A 21,814-nucleotide genomic window follows, 5' to 3' on the forward strand; every position below is an offset into this window, starting at 1 on the left:
CCGTTCCTGCCCCCACTAGTCTGTTTGAAGAAGTTGGTTTATCAGCAGCTGGGAAGGCCTGATGGTCCTGTCATTTTACTGATGAGCAGGTCTTAAATTCCTCAGTCTCATGATTACCAGTGCTAGAAAGGAATGCACTGAGTCAAGTCCTTGTTGGAATCCTGTCCATGGGGGGCCTCATTGGGGGCCTGCAGGGCATGCTTGGAAATCCCCCTTCCACACCTGAGGAAGCAGCAGTCGGCTTGGATGGTTGATCAGTAGGACTTAAAGGCTGACCAAGTTCTGTTCCTCCTGCTAGTTGGGGGCCACCCTGACTGTGAAGGTGGGGCTTCTCTTGAGGCGTAGAGGAACTATAAGTGGCTTTTATGAGAAGCGTAGCTGGCATCTTAATGGTGTTTATAATTTTCTTTTTTTTTTACTAGTTTCATCTCAGCCCTAAAGATAAAACTCGTGTGAATGTTCATGTGTGTGCTTTATAAACTATGAAGCACTGTGTAGCTACGAACTGTGGTCATTTATAGGGTCTTTTCCTGAAAGCTCAAAGACCCTTTATATCCAAAGGCTGTGTGAATCAGAGCTCCGGCAGGACACAGGCAGTGCATCCTTGCTTCTCCATAATTTCCCGTGCAAGCCTCTTAAAGTTTCTTGTAACGCAGATGAAAGCTTTCAGAGTAATCACCCGGCTCCTGTTTCAGCTGCTTCATTGGACAGTAATTCACAGACTCATCTCTTCATGAAAACAAATATAAATAGGTCTCTGTACCTTTCACTGATGTTCCTTGGCAGGCCTTGTTGACCCTAAGAGTTCAGTCCAAACCTTTGCACCTTTTTCATAAAACTTGCTGATATGGACCTAAATTCTGTGTTGTGGTCACAGGAGGTTCTCTGCCTTCCCCAAGTGTTATAATTTATTTCCAGGCTGTCTCTGCATCATTGTTTTCTCATTTTCTTTGATATCATGGCACCCCATGCCAAATACTACTGCTGCAGGATAGTGAGAGTCTAATAAATGCATCTGAACGTGACATTATTTTGCAGGTCAGCCTCTTGCCAAATTAGTTTAATGCCTTTGGCCTCTCTTCACCAGACTACTCTTACCTTCTTGTTGACTATCATAACACATAAAGAGAGCGATTGGCATGTTGTATTTCATTTCTCTTCCTTGCTCTCACAATGGCTTTGACCCCAGTTCCTGTAAGTGTACCAGAGAAGGATGAATGACCACCAAAGTGACCGTCAAGGAAGGGCTTTTTTAAATGACTCTCATAATTATTAATACCAAGAAGGCACAAGACAAGGAGACATGTTTTCCAAATCTTCTACTGTCATGGAGGTGGAGGTCTGATGGGAGAGGCCCTCTGGGGGCTCCTGCTCAAGCCTCACATTGTATTGATTGCATCAGGTCCTGGAATATTGCAGTACTTCCTAAGTGAAATCCATAATCACTCCAAAACTTTTTGCATAACTATGTTAATGAAATGGAGATGAAAAGTAGCTGTTGTCTAAATTGGTAAGCGACCAGAAAGACAGCCAATAGAGTCCATCCTTCAGCGTGTTTGTTGGGGACAGTGAATGTGGGCGGTGAGTGGGTCTAGAAGTGAACCCACAGGGGGATCAGAGCAAGCTAGATTGTGTCTGATAAGTTACACTGTGCTGAAATAAAGCCATCTTTTTTTTTTTAATTCCTCCACCCCACTGAAAAAGCAAGAAAAACAAAACTCGTGTTAGAATCATACACCATCAAGTAAAACACATTTCTGCATTGACCATGCCCAGAGCAGAATGTGTCTTCTCCGGCAGCCTGAATCCTCCACCTTTCAGCTCTCCGTGTGGAGGGCTGGGCAGCGGTTTAATCATCCTTCCTCTGAAATCGTGTTTGGTCATGGTGTTGCTTAGAGCTTGTCTTCACAGTGTTGCCTTCACTGTATAAATGGTTCTCCTGCTCGTGATCAGTCACAAAGGTCTTCTCAGGATTCTCTGAAGCACTTTCCTTCCTCATTTCTTGCAGCACCCCAGGCTTCCATCACCTTCATAGACCATGGCTTGTTCCGCCTTTCCCCAGGTGATGAAGGCCCATCTTTTTAATACTAATTAGTGTTACTTCAGTTGAGTGTTGTGTAGGATTGTGAGTGTCTTAAGAGGGGAAGTTGAAGATTGCCCCAAGGAGAGTGGAAAGATACATGATGCGGTGAACAGGCTGAAACATAAACAAGGATTTCACATAGGGGGTGGAAAAGTGTCCCAAGTATATCATCAGAGGAACATAGGGCTGGGACAGAGAAGATGACCGTGTCTCTCTCTTGTGGCACCTGTCCCCGTGGCCTCCTGCTGGTGATACCACGTCACCCACCAGAAGTGGATCTTACTCTTTATAACCCTCTTTAGGGGAGATATTTTGCATACTACCTGCTTCTCTGGAGCAGATGGAAGACACCCATGTGTTTTAGGCCATCCTACTCATAACCATTTGTCAGTAAATGTAAAGAATATCAATCTGTCAACAAATCTCACTGTTGACCAAAGGGCTAAAAACCATGTAATAGGTAAGACCTTTGCCATTTTTTATCTAACTTCTCTTAAATGTAAGAGTGTAATCATACTTTACCCATCGTATGGACACTTTTCCATGGAGTGGGGCTTTGAGGTGCCTGGGGGTGGGGGTATAAAGCCAATCATGAGCAGCTTTCCTGAGGACTGCTGCTGTGAGTAACTTTAAGGATTTAATTGCATAGTATAGTGAACTCTATTCAGCAAGAAACTAAAGCAAAACATTCAAGAAACTAAAGCACAACAATACAACATAACTTAGTAATAAGGTGGCCACATAGTCTTAAATAAAATATATCATTCAGTAAGCCACAACCTCCTCAATCAATATAGAATACCCAAGTAAGGTCTTCTTTTATCTTGACTGGAAATTGACTGCCAGTCATCCTTAAGCCAGTCATCCTTAAGGGGTAGCAGAAAATACAAACACCATCCCTGCTCCCCCACCCCCTCCCAAGACCAGACCCACAGTGGCAATGGCATCAAGCCTGCAGAGGAGAAAGGACCAAGTAAAGCCAACCCACTTCATCCAAAAATTCAGAACCTCGAATTCTGGTACATAGCCCCATCCAGAAACTGAAGCTGGAAATAGAAAGAAATGGGAGAAAACTGAGCACAATGAAGAAATGCTGTGCATCAAGAGAAGCCCAGGTTGTAAACAAAGAGAAAACTCCACAGTCACTCCAAGGAGAGCCTCAGAAAAAAGAGTGACTTAACTTTGAGGACTCCAAGAGTAACTGGAAGAAATAATGCAAGAGATGCAAAAATGAAATTAGAGTTCTTAAGGAAAGACATTCAGGAGGAGAATAAATCACTTAGAACAAAAAGTGGAAAGCCATGTCCCACAGGTGGACTCCCTGAATAAACAAAACAGAACAAATAGAACTCCATGACTGTATAAAGCCCCAAGAAACACTAGAACAGAATCAAAACACTGAAAAATTAGAAAAATGTATAAGGTATCTAATACAAAGAACAATTGACAAGAAAAAGTGCCTTCTTTAGAAAAAGGTCAGTGATGTAAGTGGCAAAAAGAGAGGAAAACACAATTAACAGTAACTCTGCGTGCAAACAGGATGAATTTACCCATAAAATGGAGGAATGGATTAGAAAGCAGAGTCAAAAAAAGTCTCCACACACTTGAAAAATTAGGATTCACATAGAGTTAAAATGCGACCCCACAGGAAAATTTATTATGCCTCAAACAAGTTCAAAAAAGCAGGCATGACTATTAGCAAAGCAGAAGTAAAAATAAACAGAGCTACAAGAAATAAGCAGAGAAATGTTCTTTTCAAACACCATCAGTAGTAAAATAATATCAGTATTTAGTACATGTTCCCTAAATGGCGTAGTGTCTGAATGCTTAAGTTATGGGGAGAAATAAAAAGAAACACTAATACTTGGGACCCTCAAAGTTCTCTCGCAAACCTGGACAAATTTAACAAAAAGATAAACCAGAAAGAAGTGGAGGACTTGAATAGACCTGCAGAAAAACTGGTGAAGAAAGCCCTCTGACAGTTACTGAATGGAAATCAGAAAATACATACAAAGCTCTCAAGTCCATCCTAAACCAATGCATGAAAACATAGCAAACATGTCCTTTTCCGACCACAGTGTAATAAGAAATTATCAATAAAAGAGAATTTTTGAAAAAGCATCCAAATTTAAATGGAGACAAATATATTCCTAAAGAATATGTGAGTTCAAGAACAAAGCTTAGCAACGAGGGATGGTTCTATTCAAAGCAATGACAGCAGTGAGACTGAGTGCCAGAACTCTGCACCGTGTCCGCACAGGTCCTGATCACCTGGCCCCTGGACGAATGTAACAGCCTTGTGAGTAGTCTCCAAAAAGTGCCTTGCGTCTCTGCGCACTCTCGGCCATCCTCCTTCTAGCTGTCACAGACACCAGCCTCTCTGTGACCTCCGGGAGCCAATCTGAAGTGCTCATTTTGGTATGTAAAACCCCTCCTAATAGGGTTCCTTTCCAGTCTTCTCAAGCCCATCTCCTTCCACAGTCCAGTTACGCCGATCTCCATGCTGATCATTGACTCAGTCTCCCTCTGGCCGCCCACCCCGTGCTTGGGGACACCCTCCTCCCTTCTCCTCTCCGCCTCTTGGCTTCACAGGCATCCTTCAGGTTTCGGCTAAAGTTCCACCTTCTGCAAGAAACTTTTCCTGTCTTCCCTAACCTTGGTACCTTCTCTTTGAGACCACTACTATCTTACACATTTATTGTTCTCACAGAGTTGTGTTCATGCTCTCTTTCCCCCAGTAGCCTGGGAACTCCTGGAGGGCAGGCACTGGCTTTTGCCTTCCCTTGTATCCCCAGCACTCAGTACAGAGCCTGTCACATAGTAGGACCTTAATAAATTCTGACCTTGACTTGACTATGGCAGCCAGAGCAAGACTTAGGGGAAGTTTTCCCTCTTAAAGCATTTTCCGTTAACAAAAGTGATAAAGAAAAGTCAGTGAATTGGGACTGCTACTTTAAAAAAAAAGCTACATCAAAAAAGTAAAAATCAGATATAAAAACAAATTCTGGAAAAGAGATTTTCAAGACTGGAAAATCAAAACCTGAGCTTCTGTCCCCTGGAGCATCTTGGGGGGGTCACAACCAAGCTCCCCACCAGCTCTCGGAGGCAGCTCTCATCCTGCGTCGTGGCCAGGGCATTCTTCATCGGCCTTGTCCTGGGGCCCGAGTCTTTGGAATGCTTATGGCTCTTTTAGGAGGCTCTGCAGTGTTCCAGGACATTGCGCCGTCCACAGTCAATAGCATCTGGAGGGTGTGACTGTATTCTGCCAGATAACAAGCATCTATGCTGCACCTCCAGTGTGTCAGGCATTCCAATGGGTGCAGGGGGTACAGCAAAAGCAAAGTAGACCCTGCCCTCAAGGAGCTTACCATCCAGTCTGGGGAGACGACACACCTGTACAGCAAAGGCTTCCTGGAAGAAGAGCTTCACAGGAGGGTGAAGGGAATTCGGCCTGTGCAGAGGGGCGGCTGTGGAAGGCAGAGTGTCCTGACTGGAGCAGAGTTAAGGCCATTTTGGTGAGATTCCCTCTCTGCCTGAGATGTGGCGGCAAACACCACCACCACGCATCATCCTCCCTCCCTGTGAGGAGGGTCATCATCATCTTTCACAGAACCTTCCTTCTTCTGCTTACGTACACGTGGGAAACGCTTGGTTGAGGGCCCTGTAAGCCGGTGTTCTGCTAGGCCAAGCAAGCCAGGCATCTTTATCGCTCACTTTCATCATCTGCATCTTCCAGTCCCCTGTGAGGAAGGGGTCTTGTGTGGGTCCCGTCTAGGGGACCATTGGAATGCTCCAGGGTGAGAAAGGGATTTGCTTAAAATGTGGTAGAAATGAAGAGGGACTCATACTTGCATCTTCTCTAAATTTTTAACATTCTCCCGTCTTTTGGCTGCCTTGAGATGCTATCCTTTCATGTCTCAGCCTGGGGTCCTCCCCTGGGGCCCCAGGGGCTTTTCCCTTCTCTTTTCTTAGTGCCTTTTCTGCTTCCCCCTGTGGTATGTTGGCTATTACCACACTAGGCAGGCACATTGGGATGCAATGTTCCCACTGGAGCACTTGGGATCGATTGGCCCCTCCTTTACCAGAGTCCTGGTTCCTAAAGCAGCCACACCAAGTGTCATGTTGGGCCTTCTATCGCACTGCTCCCTTTCAGATTAACGCTGCCTGATCAGACACTGGTGGTGAAGCCAGTGGCTTCATTACTTAAGCATAGGGATCGAGGCCCATCTACACCTTGACGATGGTGTCATAGCTGATCACCTGCCCTCGCGTACACAGAGCGCGCAGGAAGGCTCGCTCCCAGGCTCTGAGGAGTGAGGACAGGACTGTAGAGTCGCCCCTCAAAGACAACCGGCTGGTTGGCATTGGACTGATTTCGTCTCTTGGCTCACTGGTTCAGGACCAGTCACCAGAGAGTGAAGTGAGGCTGTGTGATGTCTGCTCTTACTTCATCTGAGAGCGCATGTGAATACAGTCACTTGAAGCGTTTGCTGATGTTATTTTGGCCTCCAGCCTTTTCTGTGTGTGAATTCTCTCTCCTCCTGTTCCCAGGCGCCATAGTACCCCCTGGAAAGACTCGAGGAGGGTCCCCGTACAACCAGTTTGATATCATCCCAGGCGACACGTTGGGGGGCCACACGGGGCCTGCCGGTGATAGTTGGTTACCTGCCAAATCGCCCCCAACCAACAAAATTGGGAGTAAATCCAGCCATGCCAGTTGGCCTCCAGGTACGCCCGGGACGCGTCTGTGACTAGGTAGCATTTGCCTCTAGGCTTGTTTGAGCTCTTTGGGGAGAAGTACGAGTTCTCTACCGCTGTGTGAGGTTGCCGCAGATTAAGCTGTTAATTCAGCAAGTGTCCAAGCAGTTTGAAGCGCTGCTTGCACTTGGAGGAGTGAGAAAGGAGGCCAAGAGTCAGATGACCCAGGTTTGCATCCTGGCCTTCCAGAGAGTGAGAGCCTTTACTGTCTGAGACGGGGTATCCCGTGAAGCCGACTGGAGGCTGTCTGGGGGCGGGCTCTAAAGGACAACTAGAAGCTTTTGAGGGGTGAGGACATTTGGGAATTGGAGTGCAGTGAAAACAGAGATGCGAAGGTAGAGAAGCTCCTGGTGGCAGCAGGTTTGGTGAGATTGGACCATAGTGTAGAGAAAGTGGAAGGGGCCCAAATGAAATAAGGCAGAACAGATGGAGTCGACTGTAGAGGGCCTCACATAACTGGCAGGAATTCTTAACTTGGATGTAAAGGGGGATTCTTTGGGGGGGTGGGAGTGCAGTTAGGAGTAAATGACTTGCCCAGGGTCACACAGCTAGGAAGTATCTGAAGCTAGATTTGAGGTCGGGGCCTCCTGCCTTCAGGGCTGGCACATTGTCCCAAAGGGGACAGCCAGGAGAAACCTCCTCACAGGTGATGGACAGGAGTTTCAGATCAGAAGTTGGAGCAGACTGTTTTTAGGTCTGTTCCACCCTCCCTAGTTCCTGATTTTAAGGCCCAGACATCCGTCTCTTATCACAGGGAGGAAGTCCAGAGGCAGCTTGGCCCTTTGGAATGGTAGGCCCAAGGATCCTAGTGAAGGCTGGAAGGGACCTTAGAGACCATTGAGGCCCAGAGAGCTGGCCTGTCTGCCCCAGAGTCGTCGTACAGCCAGAGACTGCAGCACGACTCCCACCCAGGTCTTCCCGACTCCACGAATGGCCCTTTTGCCTCTCCAGGCAGGCATCAGGGAAGGCTGTGGAGGAGATGGGGTCAGGGTGGGGTCTTGGTGTAGTCTGTCGAAGGCCCTGCACCTGCCTCTCAGCCATGGGATGAATGAGGCCCCATGCAGTGCTTGCTGACTTGGGCACTGCGTGGACTTGCCTTCGGAGCCTTCAGCCCCTGCAGCAGTGAGCGCCAGGGGTGACATCCATAGGACATCATTTCTCTGCTGACTTTACTGACTATTTGGCCTGATTGGACAGGGGCTGGTGCTTCCAGCCTGAACGCAGAGTCAGTCAGGGCAGTGGAGTTTGGTCCATAGCTTTGATCCCCCTGTGGACTTTGTGATGGCCAATTTGGGGCTGGACAGAGAAGCTGGAATGGGCACAGGGATCCCTTTCTGAGTTTGACAGCTGGCTTGGATGTCGGGTGCCCTGACACCCCATGCCAAGGGAGCCTGGAAGTTCTGGAGAGCTATCCTTGCAAAGTAAATTGGGCTGCTTGGTGTTTCTGTGGAAAGGTCAGTGTAGCCCAGACTGCAAGCCCATGAGCCTTCATGGTAAATCCTAAGCCTTTTCAGCCTGGCAGAATTCCACCTTAAACAGACACTTTGGGGACCACGTGCCACAAGGCCCCAGCCTGGAAGGGGGCTTGCCCTGAAGGCAGAGGGACCTTAAAAGGGAGGCTCTTGAGGGCCACCTGCTGCTCCTTCTGGAGGCCCCATACTTTTTCTTTGCCTCCTCACTGCATGATCCATAAAGGCTGTCAGCAGTGTGGGCGGGCTTAAGCATGCTGGTGTGTGTGCCCTCCTTTCCTTACACCAGCTGAAGGTAGGAGATGCAAGGACCTCCATTGTACAGGTGGTGAAACTGAGGCCTAGGTGAGTCTCTCCAGGAGAGGGCCCAGCCAGCTCCCAGGTCTTTCCACCATTCCACACTGTGATACCGGGTCATTGATTCAATCTGCCATCTAAACATGTTGGCATTAAAAAATTCACTGACTCTCTGCACCTTCTCAGTGCAATCGCCGCCCCCACATTGCACTGCCCACTGAAGGGTCTCGTTAGCAGGTGGCCTGAGGCCCTGGTGGCCCTCTCCTCCGGTTTCTGCAGTGTAGAATGTCCCTACCATTTGCCCTCTGGCTTTCTGCTGCCTATTCCCTCCCTAGATTCGGGGTCTAACACTGACCTCTGGGGACCACAGCCCCTCCCCAGAAGGAACCTCTAACCATGAGGAGGGCATGAGGATAATGATCAGGGACATCTGTGGGGAGGGTGATTCAGACCCTGGAAGGTGCTCATTGACAGTGAGCTTCTCAGAGCCCTCGTGGAGGCCCATCTATGTCTCTTGTGTCCACCTGATTGTATGTCTCCCCTTCTTGTCCTAGAATTCCAACCAGGAGTGCCGTGGAAAGGTATACAAAACATCGACCCTGAGTCTGACCCCTACGTGACCCCAGGCAGTGTGCTCGGGGGTCCAGCCACATCTCCCATTGTAGATACCGACCACCAACTTCTGCGGGACAACACCACAGGTGACTGGGGGAGTGGGGCTAGGCTTCCAGAAGGCAGGAGCGCCGTGTTTGCATGCTCCTGCTGAGGGCGGCTGTGGGCTCTGGACAGTTGGCTCCTGCCCCTAACCCTGCCTTTTTCCTTGTCTCCTCTTCTGTCTTGTGTGTGAACGCAGGGTCTAACTCTTCCCTCAACACCTCGCTGCCTTCACCTGGTGCCTGGCCCTACAGTGCCTCTGAGAACTCCTTTACCAACGTTCATAGCACTTCAGGTAAGGCACGGCTGTGCACCGTCTCATCTCACTTTATCTGCTCGTTCTGAGCTACACGCACACACATGCACCCTCACGCACACACACGCACCCTCACACACACATGCAACCCTCATGCACACACACGCAGACACGCTCAGAAGCTGTGCTGTGGGTCAGACTGACTGGGGTGTGTGTGTCTGTTTGTTGGGCTGTGTGTGTCAGTGCTTAGGATGCGCGAGGCCTTTCCTGATTTCCCCAGGTGTTAGTGGCCACCACCACCAAAGTGCTATTTATATTTATTGTGTATACCCTATATTTATTTTCTATAGAGGTTCCCCCTCAGCAGACTGATTTGCTTTTAGATTTGTATTCTGAGCTAGGAGCCCACTGCCCGACCTTGATAAATACTTGTTCATTGGTTATTTGGCCCAGAAAAAGGCAGCCCCAGGCGTAACAGGAGCGTCCCTCTAGGTCTTCCCGTCTAGTGTGCTTCCTGAATTGGAAGAGATGCCTGCCGGAGTGTGTAGACCCCTGGGAGAAGGGGATCAAGGAGGTGTTCTTCCTTCCTCCAGATGTCAGGAAAGGGGGCGGGGGTTCAGAAAGCAGGGAGGGTGGTGTTCCCGCTGTCACTGGGCTCTTGATGTTGGTGCTGCCAGTCATCTCTGTGAGTCATGGCAGGGTGAGGTCATAGAATCCCACCTCCCAGGCTTTCTCTTTCCCTACTCTTAATTCATGGCCATAATAAATGACATAAAGAAAACCAGAAAACAAAAACTGAATGGAATCGTGGCTCATGATCTCCAGGGAGAGGGAAACAAAGGGCGTGGGCAATTGATTGAGTTGAGCATGCGTCCAAGGCAGCAAGACATCACCACGCGGGACCCTTGTGAGAAGATGATGGTGAAGAGATTGGTGCTTATACGTCAGAATCTGCCTCAGAGCAAGTCTGTGGGTCACACGTCATTTGGTGAGTCTTGCCAGGTGAAGCAGACTTCAGTGCAGTTGGACATAGAGCACATACGCTGGAGAGGAGCACGGGCCCAGGTGTCTGCAGGTTGTACAGAAGCCCCAGGCCTCTGGAGCCACATCTGTCTGTGTGTTGTTGTGTGGGTGCACACATGCTGAATGCTTTCTGGAGAAGAGGGTGAGAGGAGGGCCATGAAGGGTAGCATCAAAAACTATGGAAGGGGTTACATTTAGCAACAAGAAATGACGGGCCGCCAGCGTGGACAGCACTTGTGTCTGTAGAGTCGGGCCCCCATCTTATTAAAATCAGTGTCACGCTGCGATAAAGACTGCAGGTGAGAACGGCATAGAGGTGATGCGACCCCAGCCCAGTCTGTCCAGACAGACTGTTCATCCAGAAAAATAGGAAATGAATGAAAGAACAGATATCGGCCTTGCTGGGCTCTCCTAAGGAAGTTTAGTGAATGTAAATCAGTCATTGCAAGATCAGAAGACTCTAGAAACTGCATCAGCCAACAAATGTTTGGTCTCCTTAAAAGTACAACATCTGATCTTTACGTGCAGACCAGACTTGAGCCTGTAAGTGACCATGTGGAGTCTGCTCCGTTTTATAGATAAGGAAGCCGGGAGGTCTGGGACCACAGAGCTCGGCAGCGTCAGAAGCAGGAACGGAGCCCAGGTTCCATAATCCCAAGTCCCCCACTCTTGTCTGGCCAAACAGAGAGAGATGGCTCCCACGGGAAGGCCTGGTCTAGAACATGCGGAGTGCGCGTGCTCTCTCTCGCTCTTCCAAGCCTCATCCCTCCTGACACCTGCCCGCGGAGAGCTGCGCTGTACCCTTTGCTAGAAAGCCTGTCACCATTTACTGGGCTCTCCCTCTTCTCCCTGCTTACTCCCACTCTTCTCTCTTCCTTCACCCGCTTCTCAGCATGGGGCAGTTTTACTGCTCGGCAAGGCCAGCCCCTCTGCTTGTTCAACCGGTCACATTCCAGGCCTTCTCCTCCAGCAGACTGGCCCCACCCCGTCATCCCAGCTCTGTCGCATAATTTCAACCTCTCCCTGTCTGCTGGCTCTTTCCTCACTGCCCACACACATGCCCGTGTCTCCCCCACATTGATGCTTCCATCCCAGATAATCACGGTCCCTAAACTCTTCTCTTGGTAGCTGAACTCTCGGAGGGGGCTCCACAGCAGGCCCTCCCCCCTCTCTTCTTAACCCCTCCAGGCAGCTTGTGACCTCCCCATTCCACTGAGACTGTTCTCTCCAGAGTCTCTGCCCTCTGTGCTGGGAAGTGCTCTCTGCAGCCTCTGTCCCTGCCGACCACTCTCCTCCTCGCTGACTGTTCTCTCTAGGCTTGTGGGGCTCCTCTTTCTCCTGGTTCCCCTCCCACCTATCTGACCGCTCCTGCCCCGTCTCCTTTGTTGGATCCTCCTTCAGATCACACCCTCTAGCCAGAGGTGTCTCACAAGATTCTCCTCCGTCTATACTGCAGTTATCCCTGCCACATCGTGGGGCTTGGGGGTGTGGTGCCCCCATGATCTGAAAAACACATGTAAAATTTTTTGGCCCTGCTTTGTATAGAGAAGTCTGATTTTTTTTTTCTCTTATGGGGCATTTACATTAAAATTTGAGTTGATACTATACAATACTATACAAATATTTTATGTGTTTCTGAGGTTTTTTTTTTTGGAAGGGGGAAGGCAGGGCAAATGACTTGCCCAAGGTCACACAGCTAGTTTTTGTGTTAAGTGCCTAAGGCCGGATTTGAACTCAGGTACTCCTGACTCCAGGGCCAGTGCTCTATTCACTGTGCCACCTAGCTGGCCCCGTTGTTGAGTTTCTAAACAATTTTTTGATGTCATCTTTTGACCTCTGAGTGTCATCTGCAGCTTCTGTAAAAGTCCCAAACAATTCCCATGTAATTTCTCACTCTGACCTGTGCTTGGGGAGTGTCTTTCTGTGGAGGAGATAGTGCATTTCCCTTGGCGATCTCAGCAGCCCCCATGGGCTTTAGTGTCGATGCTTCTCACATATACTTCTCCTAGCCCTGTCTCTCTGCCGACCTCCAATCTTGCATCTCCAATCACCTTTCTGACCTCTTGAACTGGATGTCCATTCAACATCTTAAGCCTAACCTGTCCAAAACCAAACTCATTCTCGTTCCCCCTCCTCCTCCTCTATCACTGTAGAGGGCAGCACCCTTCTCCCAGTTCCACAACCCAGAAGTCATCCTGGGCTCCTAAGTCTCCCTTACCCTCCAGATCCGGTATGGATGGCATCAAGACCTGCTGACTTCACCTCTGCAGCATCTCTCACATCCCTTCCCTGGTTTCACCCATAGCCCACTGGTGGGTCTGCCTGCCTCATCTCTCCCTACTCAGCTATCAAAGCACAGTTCTGACTATGTCACTCCCCTCCCAGACCAAATACTGAGTGTTCTGTTTGGCACCCAGAGCCCTCTGGAACCTCCCTCCTTCCCATCTTCCTGGCACGGACCCCAGAGTCTTCCTTCCAGTGACACTGGCCTCTGGGCTATCTCACAGATCAGACCCTCCCTCTCCTGGCTCTGTCCCCCATGATTGGAATGCTCTTCCTCTCCTTTGTGCCTGCTGGCCTCCTGGTTTCCTTGAAATGTCAGCTAAAATCCCATCTTCTATAGGAAGCCGTCCCCAGCCCCTCTTAATCATTGTGCCTTCCTTCTCCTAATCATTTCTTACTTGTCCTGTCTATGCCTTGTTTGTATATATTCGTTCAGTGTCTTGATTGGTAGTAGCTCTTTCTATGCAATATTAGTTCGTGAAATAGCAAGCAGTGGAGGAGGAAAAGGTATTTTCAGAAAGCTTGAGTAGAGCCCCAATGAAGGAAAATCATGCCCAGTGAACTTAAGGATGAGACAGAAAAGACAATGAACACCCCCCCCCCAAGGGAACCCTCTGAAGATTTTTATAAATTAAAAAAAAATCACCCCCTTTCTTCAACAATTACAATGGAACCAGCACCTTTGGACTTTCCAGAAGAAACCTGGGAAAAGCAGCCGACCTAGAGACCAAGGATACACCGGGAAGTCCTTGCCGGAGGGGAAGCAGCATTAAGGGCATTGAGGGGTAGATTATTAGTACTGAAGGCCGGAGGATAAGCAGGGCTGGGAGAGAAAACCGCCGTCGTACCGCCTTAAGACCCAGAGCTGGGTTTTTTATGGTGATCTACGTTTGCATGAAGGTTAGGTGTCCAGTGATCAAGGCTGATCCCAAAGCAGAGAGGAGGAAATGGATCCCTTTCCCTTCTTTGCAGAGGCAGGAACCCGGGGATGGGGAACAGTGCATATGTTTTCACTTGGTCACTGGTTTGATTGACTTTTCTGAGTTACTTTTAAATGTGTTGTTATAAGAGATGCCTCATTGTGTAGGAGAGAGGGGGGGATATGCTCAGAAATGAAGGTGACATGAAAGTGAAAGGCATCAATAAAAATTAAAAATTATTTTTAAAAGCATTAAGAGCTACAATGCCAGAGAGCTTTGTTCCTCAGTCCCATCGTTGTTACTATCAAGCAGTGCTTAAGACACAGGCTCAATCACCTGTGACTAGTGTGGGCCTCTGTCGTGAATGGTGTCCTGCAAAGTGTCCAATGAAAAAGCAATCTCCTCATGTGCTCCTGGGTACAGCCTTGGAACATCAAAGGGGGAGGGGAGACCATAAATCACCTCCACTTTCACTCAGAAAGAATTGAATTTGCCCTCAACACTGTAATAACCAGCTGGATGAAAGATGCAGTTGGATTGCAAGAGAGACATCAGAAAGAGAAGGGTCTGTGCCAGGATGGAGCCAGAGGAAGAGAACAGGCCAGATTACATTTAGGCAATGAGGCAACCCTTTTAATGACCACAGACTTCTCCACTGAGCAGAGGCCTGTGTTAAAAACAAAACAGTCACTTGATAACCGTTGTGATCAAAAATAACTTTTAAGTTTCAAAGGTAAAAGTATAACCATCCCTGTCCTTCGGGAGCTTACATTCTAGAGAGAGCCCAGAGGGTACAGTGACATTGGTTACTTGCCCTGGGCACCAGACGCTTAGGAAGGGCCTCCGGCCAGGCGGTGGCATTTACTTGGAGAGAGTGAGTTCATTCAAAACCTGGCGGACAGTGACGTTGTTGCTGGACGGGTCTGGGACAACACCTTACCAAGTAAGAAGCATTTCTTAAGTGTTTGTTATGTACCAGGCACTCTGTACAAAGCCATCTCTGTCTTAAGGCACTTATAGACTGCTGAGGGAGTGCAGATGTCCCTATAAAAATCTAGGCATGGTAAGTAGAAGATACACTGTAATGTAGAAGGTGGTGCTGGAGAATTCTGAAGGAAGTAAAGCATTATGAGAGTCAGAGGTGAGGACGGAGGGGCACCCAGGCATGGGGGGCAGAAGGGGGCTGGAGGTGTGAGCAGACTCGAGGAGGTGGGGGAGATTGGAAGCAGATTGTGAGAAAGCACAGCAGTTAGATTTGATTGTAAAAATAAGAGAAACCAACAGAATTTATTTGTGTGTGAGTGAGTGTGTGTGTATGTGTGTCTGAATGAGTGTGTCTGAGTGTGAGTGTGTGTATCTGCGTGTGAGTGTGTGTTTCTGAGTGTGTCTAAGTATGTCTGAGTATGTGTCTGAATGAGTATGTGTCTGAGTGTGAGTGTGTGTTTCTGAGTGTGTGTGTGAGTATTCATTTCTGAGTGTGTGTGAGTGTCTGAGTATGTGTCTGAATGAGTGTGTGTGTGTGTTTCTGAGTGTGAGTGTGTGAGCGACATGCTCAGATGTGTGCTTTGGTACATTTACTTTGGCCTCTGTTGGAGAGTGAACTAGAGAGTAAAGAAACTTGAAGTGAGGGACCGATGAGAAGGTTATGACAGGAGTCCAGGCTGTGAGACGTTTTAAAAGCTAAACAAAAACATTGCATGTGATCCCAGAGATCACCCCTGGAGTTTATTGAGCGACCTTAGACCTTCAGTTGAGAAGGTCTCCTTTGGCACTGGAGAAGGCAGACGCTGGAACCAGTTAGGTGGCCATCATTGCAATAGTCCAGGTGTGTGAGGTGATGATGTGGGAGTAGAGAGGAGGGGGGCTCCTACAAGCGATCAAGGGTAGGAATGAGACTGTGGTGCAAGGGAGTAGGGAGCCAAAGAGGACGTGATGGCAGCAGACCCCAGGGACTAGCAGAGCGAGTGGAGGAGCTCCAGACGCCATAGGAAGAGGTCAGATGAGGCAGCAGGTGGACCAAAGGACGGTGCTGCTTTGGACAAGGGAGAGTGGAGATAAGGAGGCTTGGCTGAGAGGATGGTGGGCAGCAAGGTGCAGTGCTGCTGCAGAGAGACTGAGAAGGATGAGCGCTGAGCGAGGCCCATCCGAGCTCACTGGTGAAGCATTAGTAATTTTGGAGGGGCCCTGAGCGGGGAGGAGAGCCGCAGCCCAGTGACTCGACAGGAGATTTGGGTCTTCTTAAGGACGGGAAGGCTGCGAGGGACCTGTCGGAGGCTGGGCGGCTTTTTCCAAGTGGTGCTACATGGTCCTGGGCTGCAGCCTCCAGAGAACTAGCTTTGAGGCAGAAGGCTGTGACCTGAGCATTGAAGGAGCATATCTGAGGTACAGCCTGGGTGTCCATCGGTGCCCACACAATGCCAGGATGGCCACAGAAAGGAAATGCTGGTGCCCTTAAAGGTCACAGATGCATCAGAGCAGCAGGAAGAGAGCGTGTTGATGGCCACCTTGACGTCTAAGGCTGTAACATCATCTCTAGGATTAGGATCGCAGCTTCGCCTTCCTTATGTCGTTGACAAACTTCTCTCCTAGACTTGATCGAGTAGTTCTCTGGCTGTGGACTCTGTTGGGGTTTTTCCCCCAGGCTCTTGAATTGTCTGTGTTAAAGCCTCAATGCCCATGTCATCTCCTTAAGCGCCTGTCCCCGCTGCTCGAAGGTGGCCCTTATGAAGCTTGGTTCGTATGTCCACTCTTCATACACAGCAGATCTCGTCTGGCAAGCTGTGACAAATGGAAGTGCTGCTGTGATGATTCCGCCCCTAACCCTAGCCCTAATTCCACCACCATAGTAGGATCCCTTTTCCTCAAGCAGGCCGCTGTGCTGCTGTCTTCTGAATACCCAAGACATCGCCTCCGCCCTGTCCTCTTTCCCCTCCTCCTCCTCCACCCTAGCTGCAGCGCAGTCTCCTTCCAGACACCAGAGGCGCCTGGTCCTCCTGGTCCCCATGCCCGGGACGCAGATGTGTCCTGTTCTGTGCCCAGCCCTTCCTTTTTCTTTCTGCTGCCACAGCAGTGCCTTCCCCCTAAGCAGGCCTTTATTTTCACCTCCTTCAGTCCTCTCGACATTCAGCTGTCTGAGATAACCATTCCATCACGCGGCGGGCCCCGAGCCTTTCCAGCCTTGTGCCCTGGGGGACAGATGCCCATTCTGTGCTGGCTCTGCCCTTTCTCTAGCTGAGAGAGCCCTCACGCCCATCACGGGGGCTCCTCGCATGGCCCTGATGGACGTACCCCATTCTCCTCCGTTAGAAGATGACTTCCCCAAGGCAAATACTTAGTCTGATGCTCACCTACTACAGCACCCAGCATGCTCCCTGACCTCCAAAATAGAGGGATTGGTTTTGTTGTCTACTTGAAATTTGGAGGGTTTATTCTGTCTGTCTGTCTTTAAACTGGATGTGGAAAAACTCATTTGTCATTTTTTTACCTTGAAATCTGTGAGAAAAGATGTAAAGAAGGAAAACATTTTCTCTAAGAGAATGGCTGGAGAACATCCCACTCAAATATAATTTTTAAATGTATTTTTGTTGATTTCCGTAAGGCTCGGGCCCACGTTTAGGGTTCAGGGGCTGATTTTCCAAAGCACAGGAATGTGTTACCACCACTAAAGGAACCTCCAGATGTTCCAAAAGCATTATGTTTAAAGAAGAAAACTTAGAAGGATAATTAATCTTCTATTGTCTGATAAACATTGCAAAGCCACAGTCGTTAATTGTGTAATTTCTAATTCTGTGTAAATGAACAAGAGGCATGACATTGGTGCGGGCTCTCTCTCATTGCTGCTTTTGAAGCGTGTATTCTAATCCGATGAAAGTCTGTGTTTTTCTCCATGTGAGGTGACTGCAGGGCTCCTGGTGGATAGGAAGCCAGACCTGGGTTCCAATCCTGTGGGGTCCTGGCCTTCTGGGCCTCAGTTTCCTCTTCTCTGATGCAGGGAAGGGCGATCGCAGCCCTTGCTCACGTGGGATGCTGTGAAGATTGGAGGCTGTAGGGGCCCTTCCAGCGTCAGTAATTCCTGCCTTCCTTTTTCCTTCCAGCAAAGTTCACTGATTACAAATCAACATGGTCCCCAGATCCCATAGGACACAACCCCACTCATCTCTCCAACAAGATGTGGAAAAACCATATTTCCTCAAGGAACACTAGCGGGCTGCCCCGCCCACCTCCCGGCCTGACCAATCCCAAACCGTCATCTCCCTGGAGCAGCACAGCCCCCCGCTCAGTCAGGGGGTGGGGGGCCCAGGACTCCAGGCTTGCCTCAGGTGAGCAACTGGAGCTCCCAGCTTGGGGGGAGGGGGCCGGGAGGGGGAGGCAGTGGCTGCCAGCCCTGGCTGCTTCTAACCTGCCTTCTCTTGTTCCCTAGCCTCTGCCTGGAGCGATGGCGGCACAGCTCGTCCTAGCTACTGGCTGGTCCTTCACAACCTCACTCCCCAGGTACTCGCCCTCCATGTTCTTGTGGGTACTAGGGCTCTCTGGCTAAGGTGGGCAGGGCATGGAGCACAGATGGTAGTGGGCCTGGCTAAGCACCCATGCACAGCCTGGACCAAGAGGCTGGAGAACTCAGGCCACCTCCTGGAGGGCATGAGGGTTTGTCACTGTCTTCTTCAGGTCACGTAGACAGACATGCAGGTTGGATCATTTGAAGGAGACGGCAGCAGGTCTGCCAAGACTTCCCGTAAGAGGTGGCCCCCAGGTTGGGCCTTGACCAGAGGAGACAGGTGTTAGAAGGTGAAGTAAAGGGGGTGGGGGACAAAGGCAGAGGCAGGAGATGGAACACCCGCCAGCTGGTAGAGAGGAGGGAGGAGCCCAGGGACCAAGGCAGCCAACACTGGTTAGGCTCCTCTGGTGTCCGCAGGGCTGGGGCTGCAAAGAAAGGGAGAGACGGCCCCTGCTGTTGAGGCTCTCACAGTCTGCATGCAGATGGCCGTGGGCAGGGCGGAACAGCGGCAGTCCTCAGAGGGGGATGGTAGTGTTGAAGGGGTGAGGAGAGGCTTTGTGGGGCCACTGTGACTCACCTGCAGAGAAGTCAGGAGGGAGAGCCTTCCCGGCTGCCCGGAGGCCAGCGTCGCTGGTCTGAAGAGTGTGTGGCAGGGAAGGGGAGGCTGGGGCATCAGAGCCAAACAGCGTTTTATGCTTGAAGCCTGGAACTGGTAAGGAGCTGCTCGAATTTAAGGGATGGCAGGAGGTGGCATGGTCAGACCCGCACTGTAGGAGGGTCATTGTGGAGGCTGATTGGAGCGGGCAGAGCCCCTGACAGCTGTAGTAATCGTCCAGATGCGGGGTGATGAGGTCCAGCACCAGGGCGGGGAGGGGGCATCTAAGGGACTAAAGGTGGAGACCGCAGATGGCCAGGAGGATAGGGAGGAGTTGAGGCTCTGGACCTGACTGGGCAGGGCCCTCTCAGTGATGGGGAGGTTCACAACGGGGAGCCATGATGGCTTCAGTTTTGGACACGTTGCATTTACAATGTCAAGATGGCCGATAGGGGAGACACCTGCAGAGAGATGGGGGCTGAGGGGATCGCCAGGTGAAGCTGGCTAGAGTGTGGAGTTTTGGGGCCATTCAGAGCTGGCGGGCGTACCTAGGGTGGCGGTCCATCCATCCAGGGAGCCCGAGGAGAGCTCAGACAGACAGGAGGAGATGGAGACGGGCCGAGGGTCGAGAAAAGGCCGTCCAGGCTGGCCGCTGCAGCAGAGGGAGGCAGCTGACAGGATCTGACAAATGATTGGCTATTGGGAAGTGGCCAGAGCATAAGGGCCAGGGGAAAAGTGAGGCTGGCTGCAGTTGAGAACTTGGAAGCAGACAATGGTTTCCTCAGGGGAGAAAGGTGAAGGGTAGAAAGGGGAGGGAATAAGCATTTACAGACCTCCATTGTGTGCCAGCAGTTTGCCAAGTGCTTTTAACACATTTTACAGTTGGGGAAACTAAGGCAGGCAGAGGCTAAGTAACTTGCCCAGGGTCGGTCACATGACTCAGAAGTATCTGAACCTGAATTTGAACTCGGATCTTCCTGATCCCAGGCCCAACACACACTCTCTACTAGGCTATCAGCTGCCTCTAGAACAGAGGTGTCAAACTCTACCCATAACTCACCCTGTAGTATGGGAGGAAGCAGATTAAAACATCATTGGAAAATGTTTAACAAAACAAATGAAAATACAGTACAACATAGGCAGTGTTAATCTGTTGTTTTCTGAATCAGTGTGTCTGGCAGCGTTTCTAAAACAGTCTGACACCAGTCCTAGAGGAAAAGGAGAGTAGCCAGTCTGCAAGCATTGATGAAGGCCCTGCTGTGTGCCAGCCTTTGTGGATACAGAGAGGCAGACACGCCCCCCTGCCCCCCAGGAGGGCCCCTGTGATGGCAGCTCTTTGTCGGCACACCCACAGACAGGCTAGCTGCCTCGCTGCCACTTGGGCCATGTTCGGTTGGGAGGTGCACAGGGCCAGAAAGGTAGCTGATGGGCCTTTGGGCTGAGAATCAGCACATGTAAGAACAGGAGCTTGATTTGAAGTTATCTGCAATGCAGATATAATATGATGCTAGAGATGACTAGCCCCTGGGAGCTTAAGGGGATCTGGGACAGACCAAGCCCCAGGGACACTGACCAAAAGGAGAGTCAGGAGCCAGGAGAGGCCACAGGTCAGAAAACACAAGGGCTGAGCAGTTCGGAGAGAGCAGCTCCAGCCAGAGTGGGAGGGCTTGGGGAGTGCGGGGCTCGGGCCAGTGGCCACCAGAGCAATTGAGGCAGCGAGGAGAGGCCAGGAAAGAACTGTCCGGTTGTAGCAAAAAGCCAAACTGAAGGCCAGGCCAGAGATGGGAGCCAAGAAGAACCCGTGGACGAGGAGAGATAGGAAGCTGGGCCCGTAAGTCATTGAAGAGGAAGGGACAGTGGTCAGCAGTCAGTACCCCTGGTGGGGGCCAAGGCGCAGAACGAGGACTCCCAGCACGTGGAGGGGGGCGGCCAGGATCCCAGATAGCCCTGGCATCCTGGTGTCTGACCTCAGGTGGTGAGGCTGGGCGTCTGTGGACAGCGTGAATGGGTTCTCAGAACATAGCTGAGATTGTCATTGAACCCTCAGCCTCTGACCATTCATCAGGGATCCCTGGGCACAACTGGCATGGAGCCACCTACCAGAAGGGCAGCACCTCTGCCAGCCAACATCTTGACATAATCACGTTGCTGCTTCGAAGTGCTTTTATTTTCTGACATATGACATCCGAGAAGCTTGTGTTTTGGAGGAGCTCTTGTGGATGCCTTGGCACGGCCTCCCCAGTGCTCTGAGGACCCCAGGTTGCATGGTCTGGGGCTCTTTGGGCTTAGCCTTTGGGTGGTTTTCTCTTTCTTGCTTCCTTCTCTCTCCGCAGTGAGAGTACATGTTTTGAGTAGCCCCGTCACCCCTTCTTCCCTCTCTTGGGTCTCACCTGGGGTTTTGTCCTTAGATTGATGGGTCAACCTTGAGGACGATCTGCATGCAGCACGGCCCACTGCTGACATTCCATCTGAACCTGACCCAGGGCACGGCCCTGATCCGATACAGCACCAAGCAGGAGGCAGCCAAGGCCCAGACTGCCCTACACATGTGAGTACCTGCTGGGCTCGAGGGAGGGCCGAGCCTGGGCCCCGCAGCTGGCGGGCCTGGCAGGCCTCTCCTGCCTGCACGTAGCACACGCTTTACAGAGGCCGGGAAGGAGAGAGAACGTGCCTCCCCATGTTCGGCCTTGCACGAGGAGCATGTCCATCATCTCCCTGCTGGGGAAGCATTGGGGGAGAAGGGCAGGAGGGGAGGGGTCTGTTTGTAGACAAGACACATTTTTCCCACCAGGCACAAGCAATGTTTATATTCCAGAAATATTCTCATTCCTGATGACTGACTCTGGAGGCAGTCCTAAGTTATGAGAGAGGACTTTCACCCCCAAGTTGGTGTCCGTGTGACAGATTTCCGAGGGCTGGTGCGGCATGGGTCTGGGGGGCCAGACAGATTGGGGGTTCGGGCTCACTGAGCGTTCTGCATC

At 50.5% G+C, this 21,814-nt stretch overlaps 2 protein-coding genes across 8 annotated transcripts in view; both read left to right on the top strand.

Annotated features, from left to right (window-relative positions):
* ADSL (adenylosuccinate lyase) overlaps positions 1-21,814 on the top strand; it is a 300,844-nt gene that overhangs the window by 234,878 nt on the left and 44,152 nt on the right. The gene's annotated exons all lie outside the window — the stretch shown is intronic.
* Positions 1-21,814, top strand: part of TNRC6B (trinucleotide repeat containing adaptor 6B) — a 230,321-nt gene that overhangs the window by 196,556 nt on the left and 11,951 nt on the right. For all 7 annotated transcript variants that reach the window (XM_069102859.1, XM_069102858.1, XM_069102857.1 and 4 more), the window contains 6 exons: positions 6,635-6,811; positions 9,162-9,308; positions 9,461-9,556; positions 17,838-18,062; positions 18,164-18,234; positions 21,242-21,381. In XM_069102859.1, coding sequence (XP_068958960.1) covers positions 6,635-6,811; positions 9,162-9,308; positions 9,461-9,556; positions 17,838-18,062; positions 18,164-18,234; positions 21,242-21,381 — 856 coding nt within the window. The remainder of the gene's footprint in view (positions 1-6,634; positions 6,812-9,161; positions 9,309-9,460; positions 9,557-17,837; positions 18,063-18,163; positions 18,235-21,241; positions 21,382-21,814) is intronic.

This window comes from Petaurus breviceps, unplaced genomic scaffold (assembly GCF_028583685.1).
Source record: "Petaurus breviceps papuanus isolate PSGF00001 unplaced genomic scaffold, PetGlider_PUasm1.0 558, whole genome shotgun sequence".
NCBI lineage: Eukaryota > Metazoa > Chordata > Mammalia > Diprotodontia > Petauridae > Petaurus > Petaurus breviceps.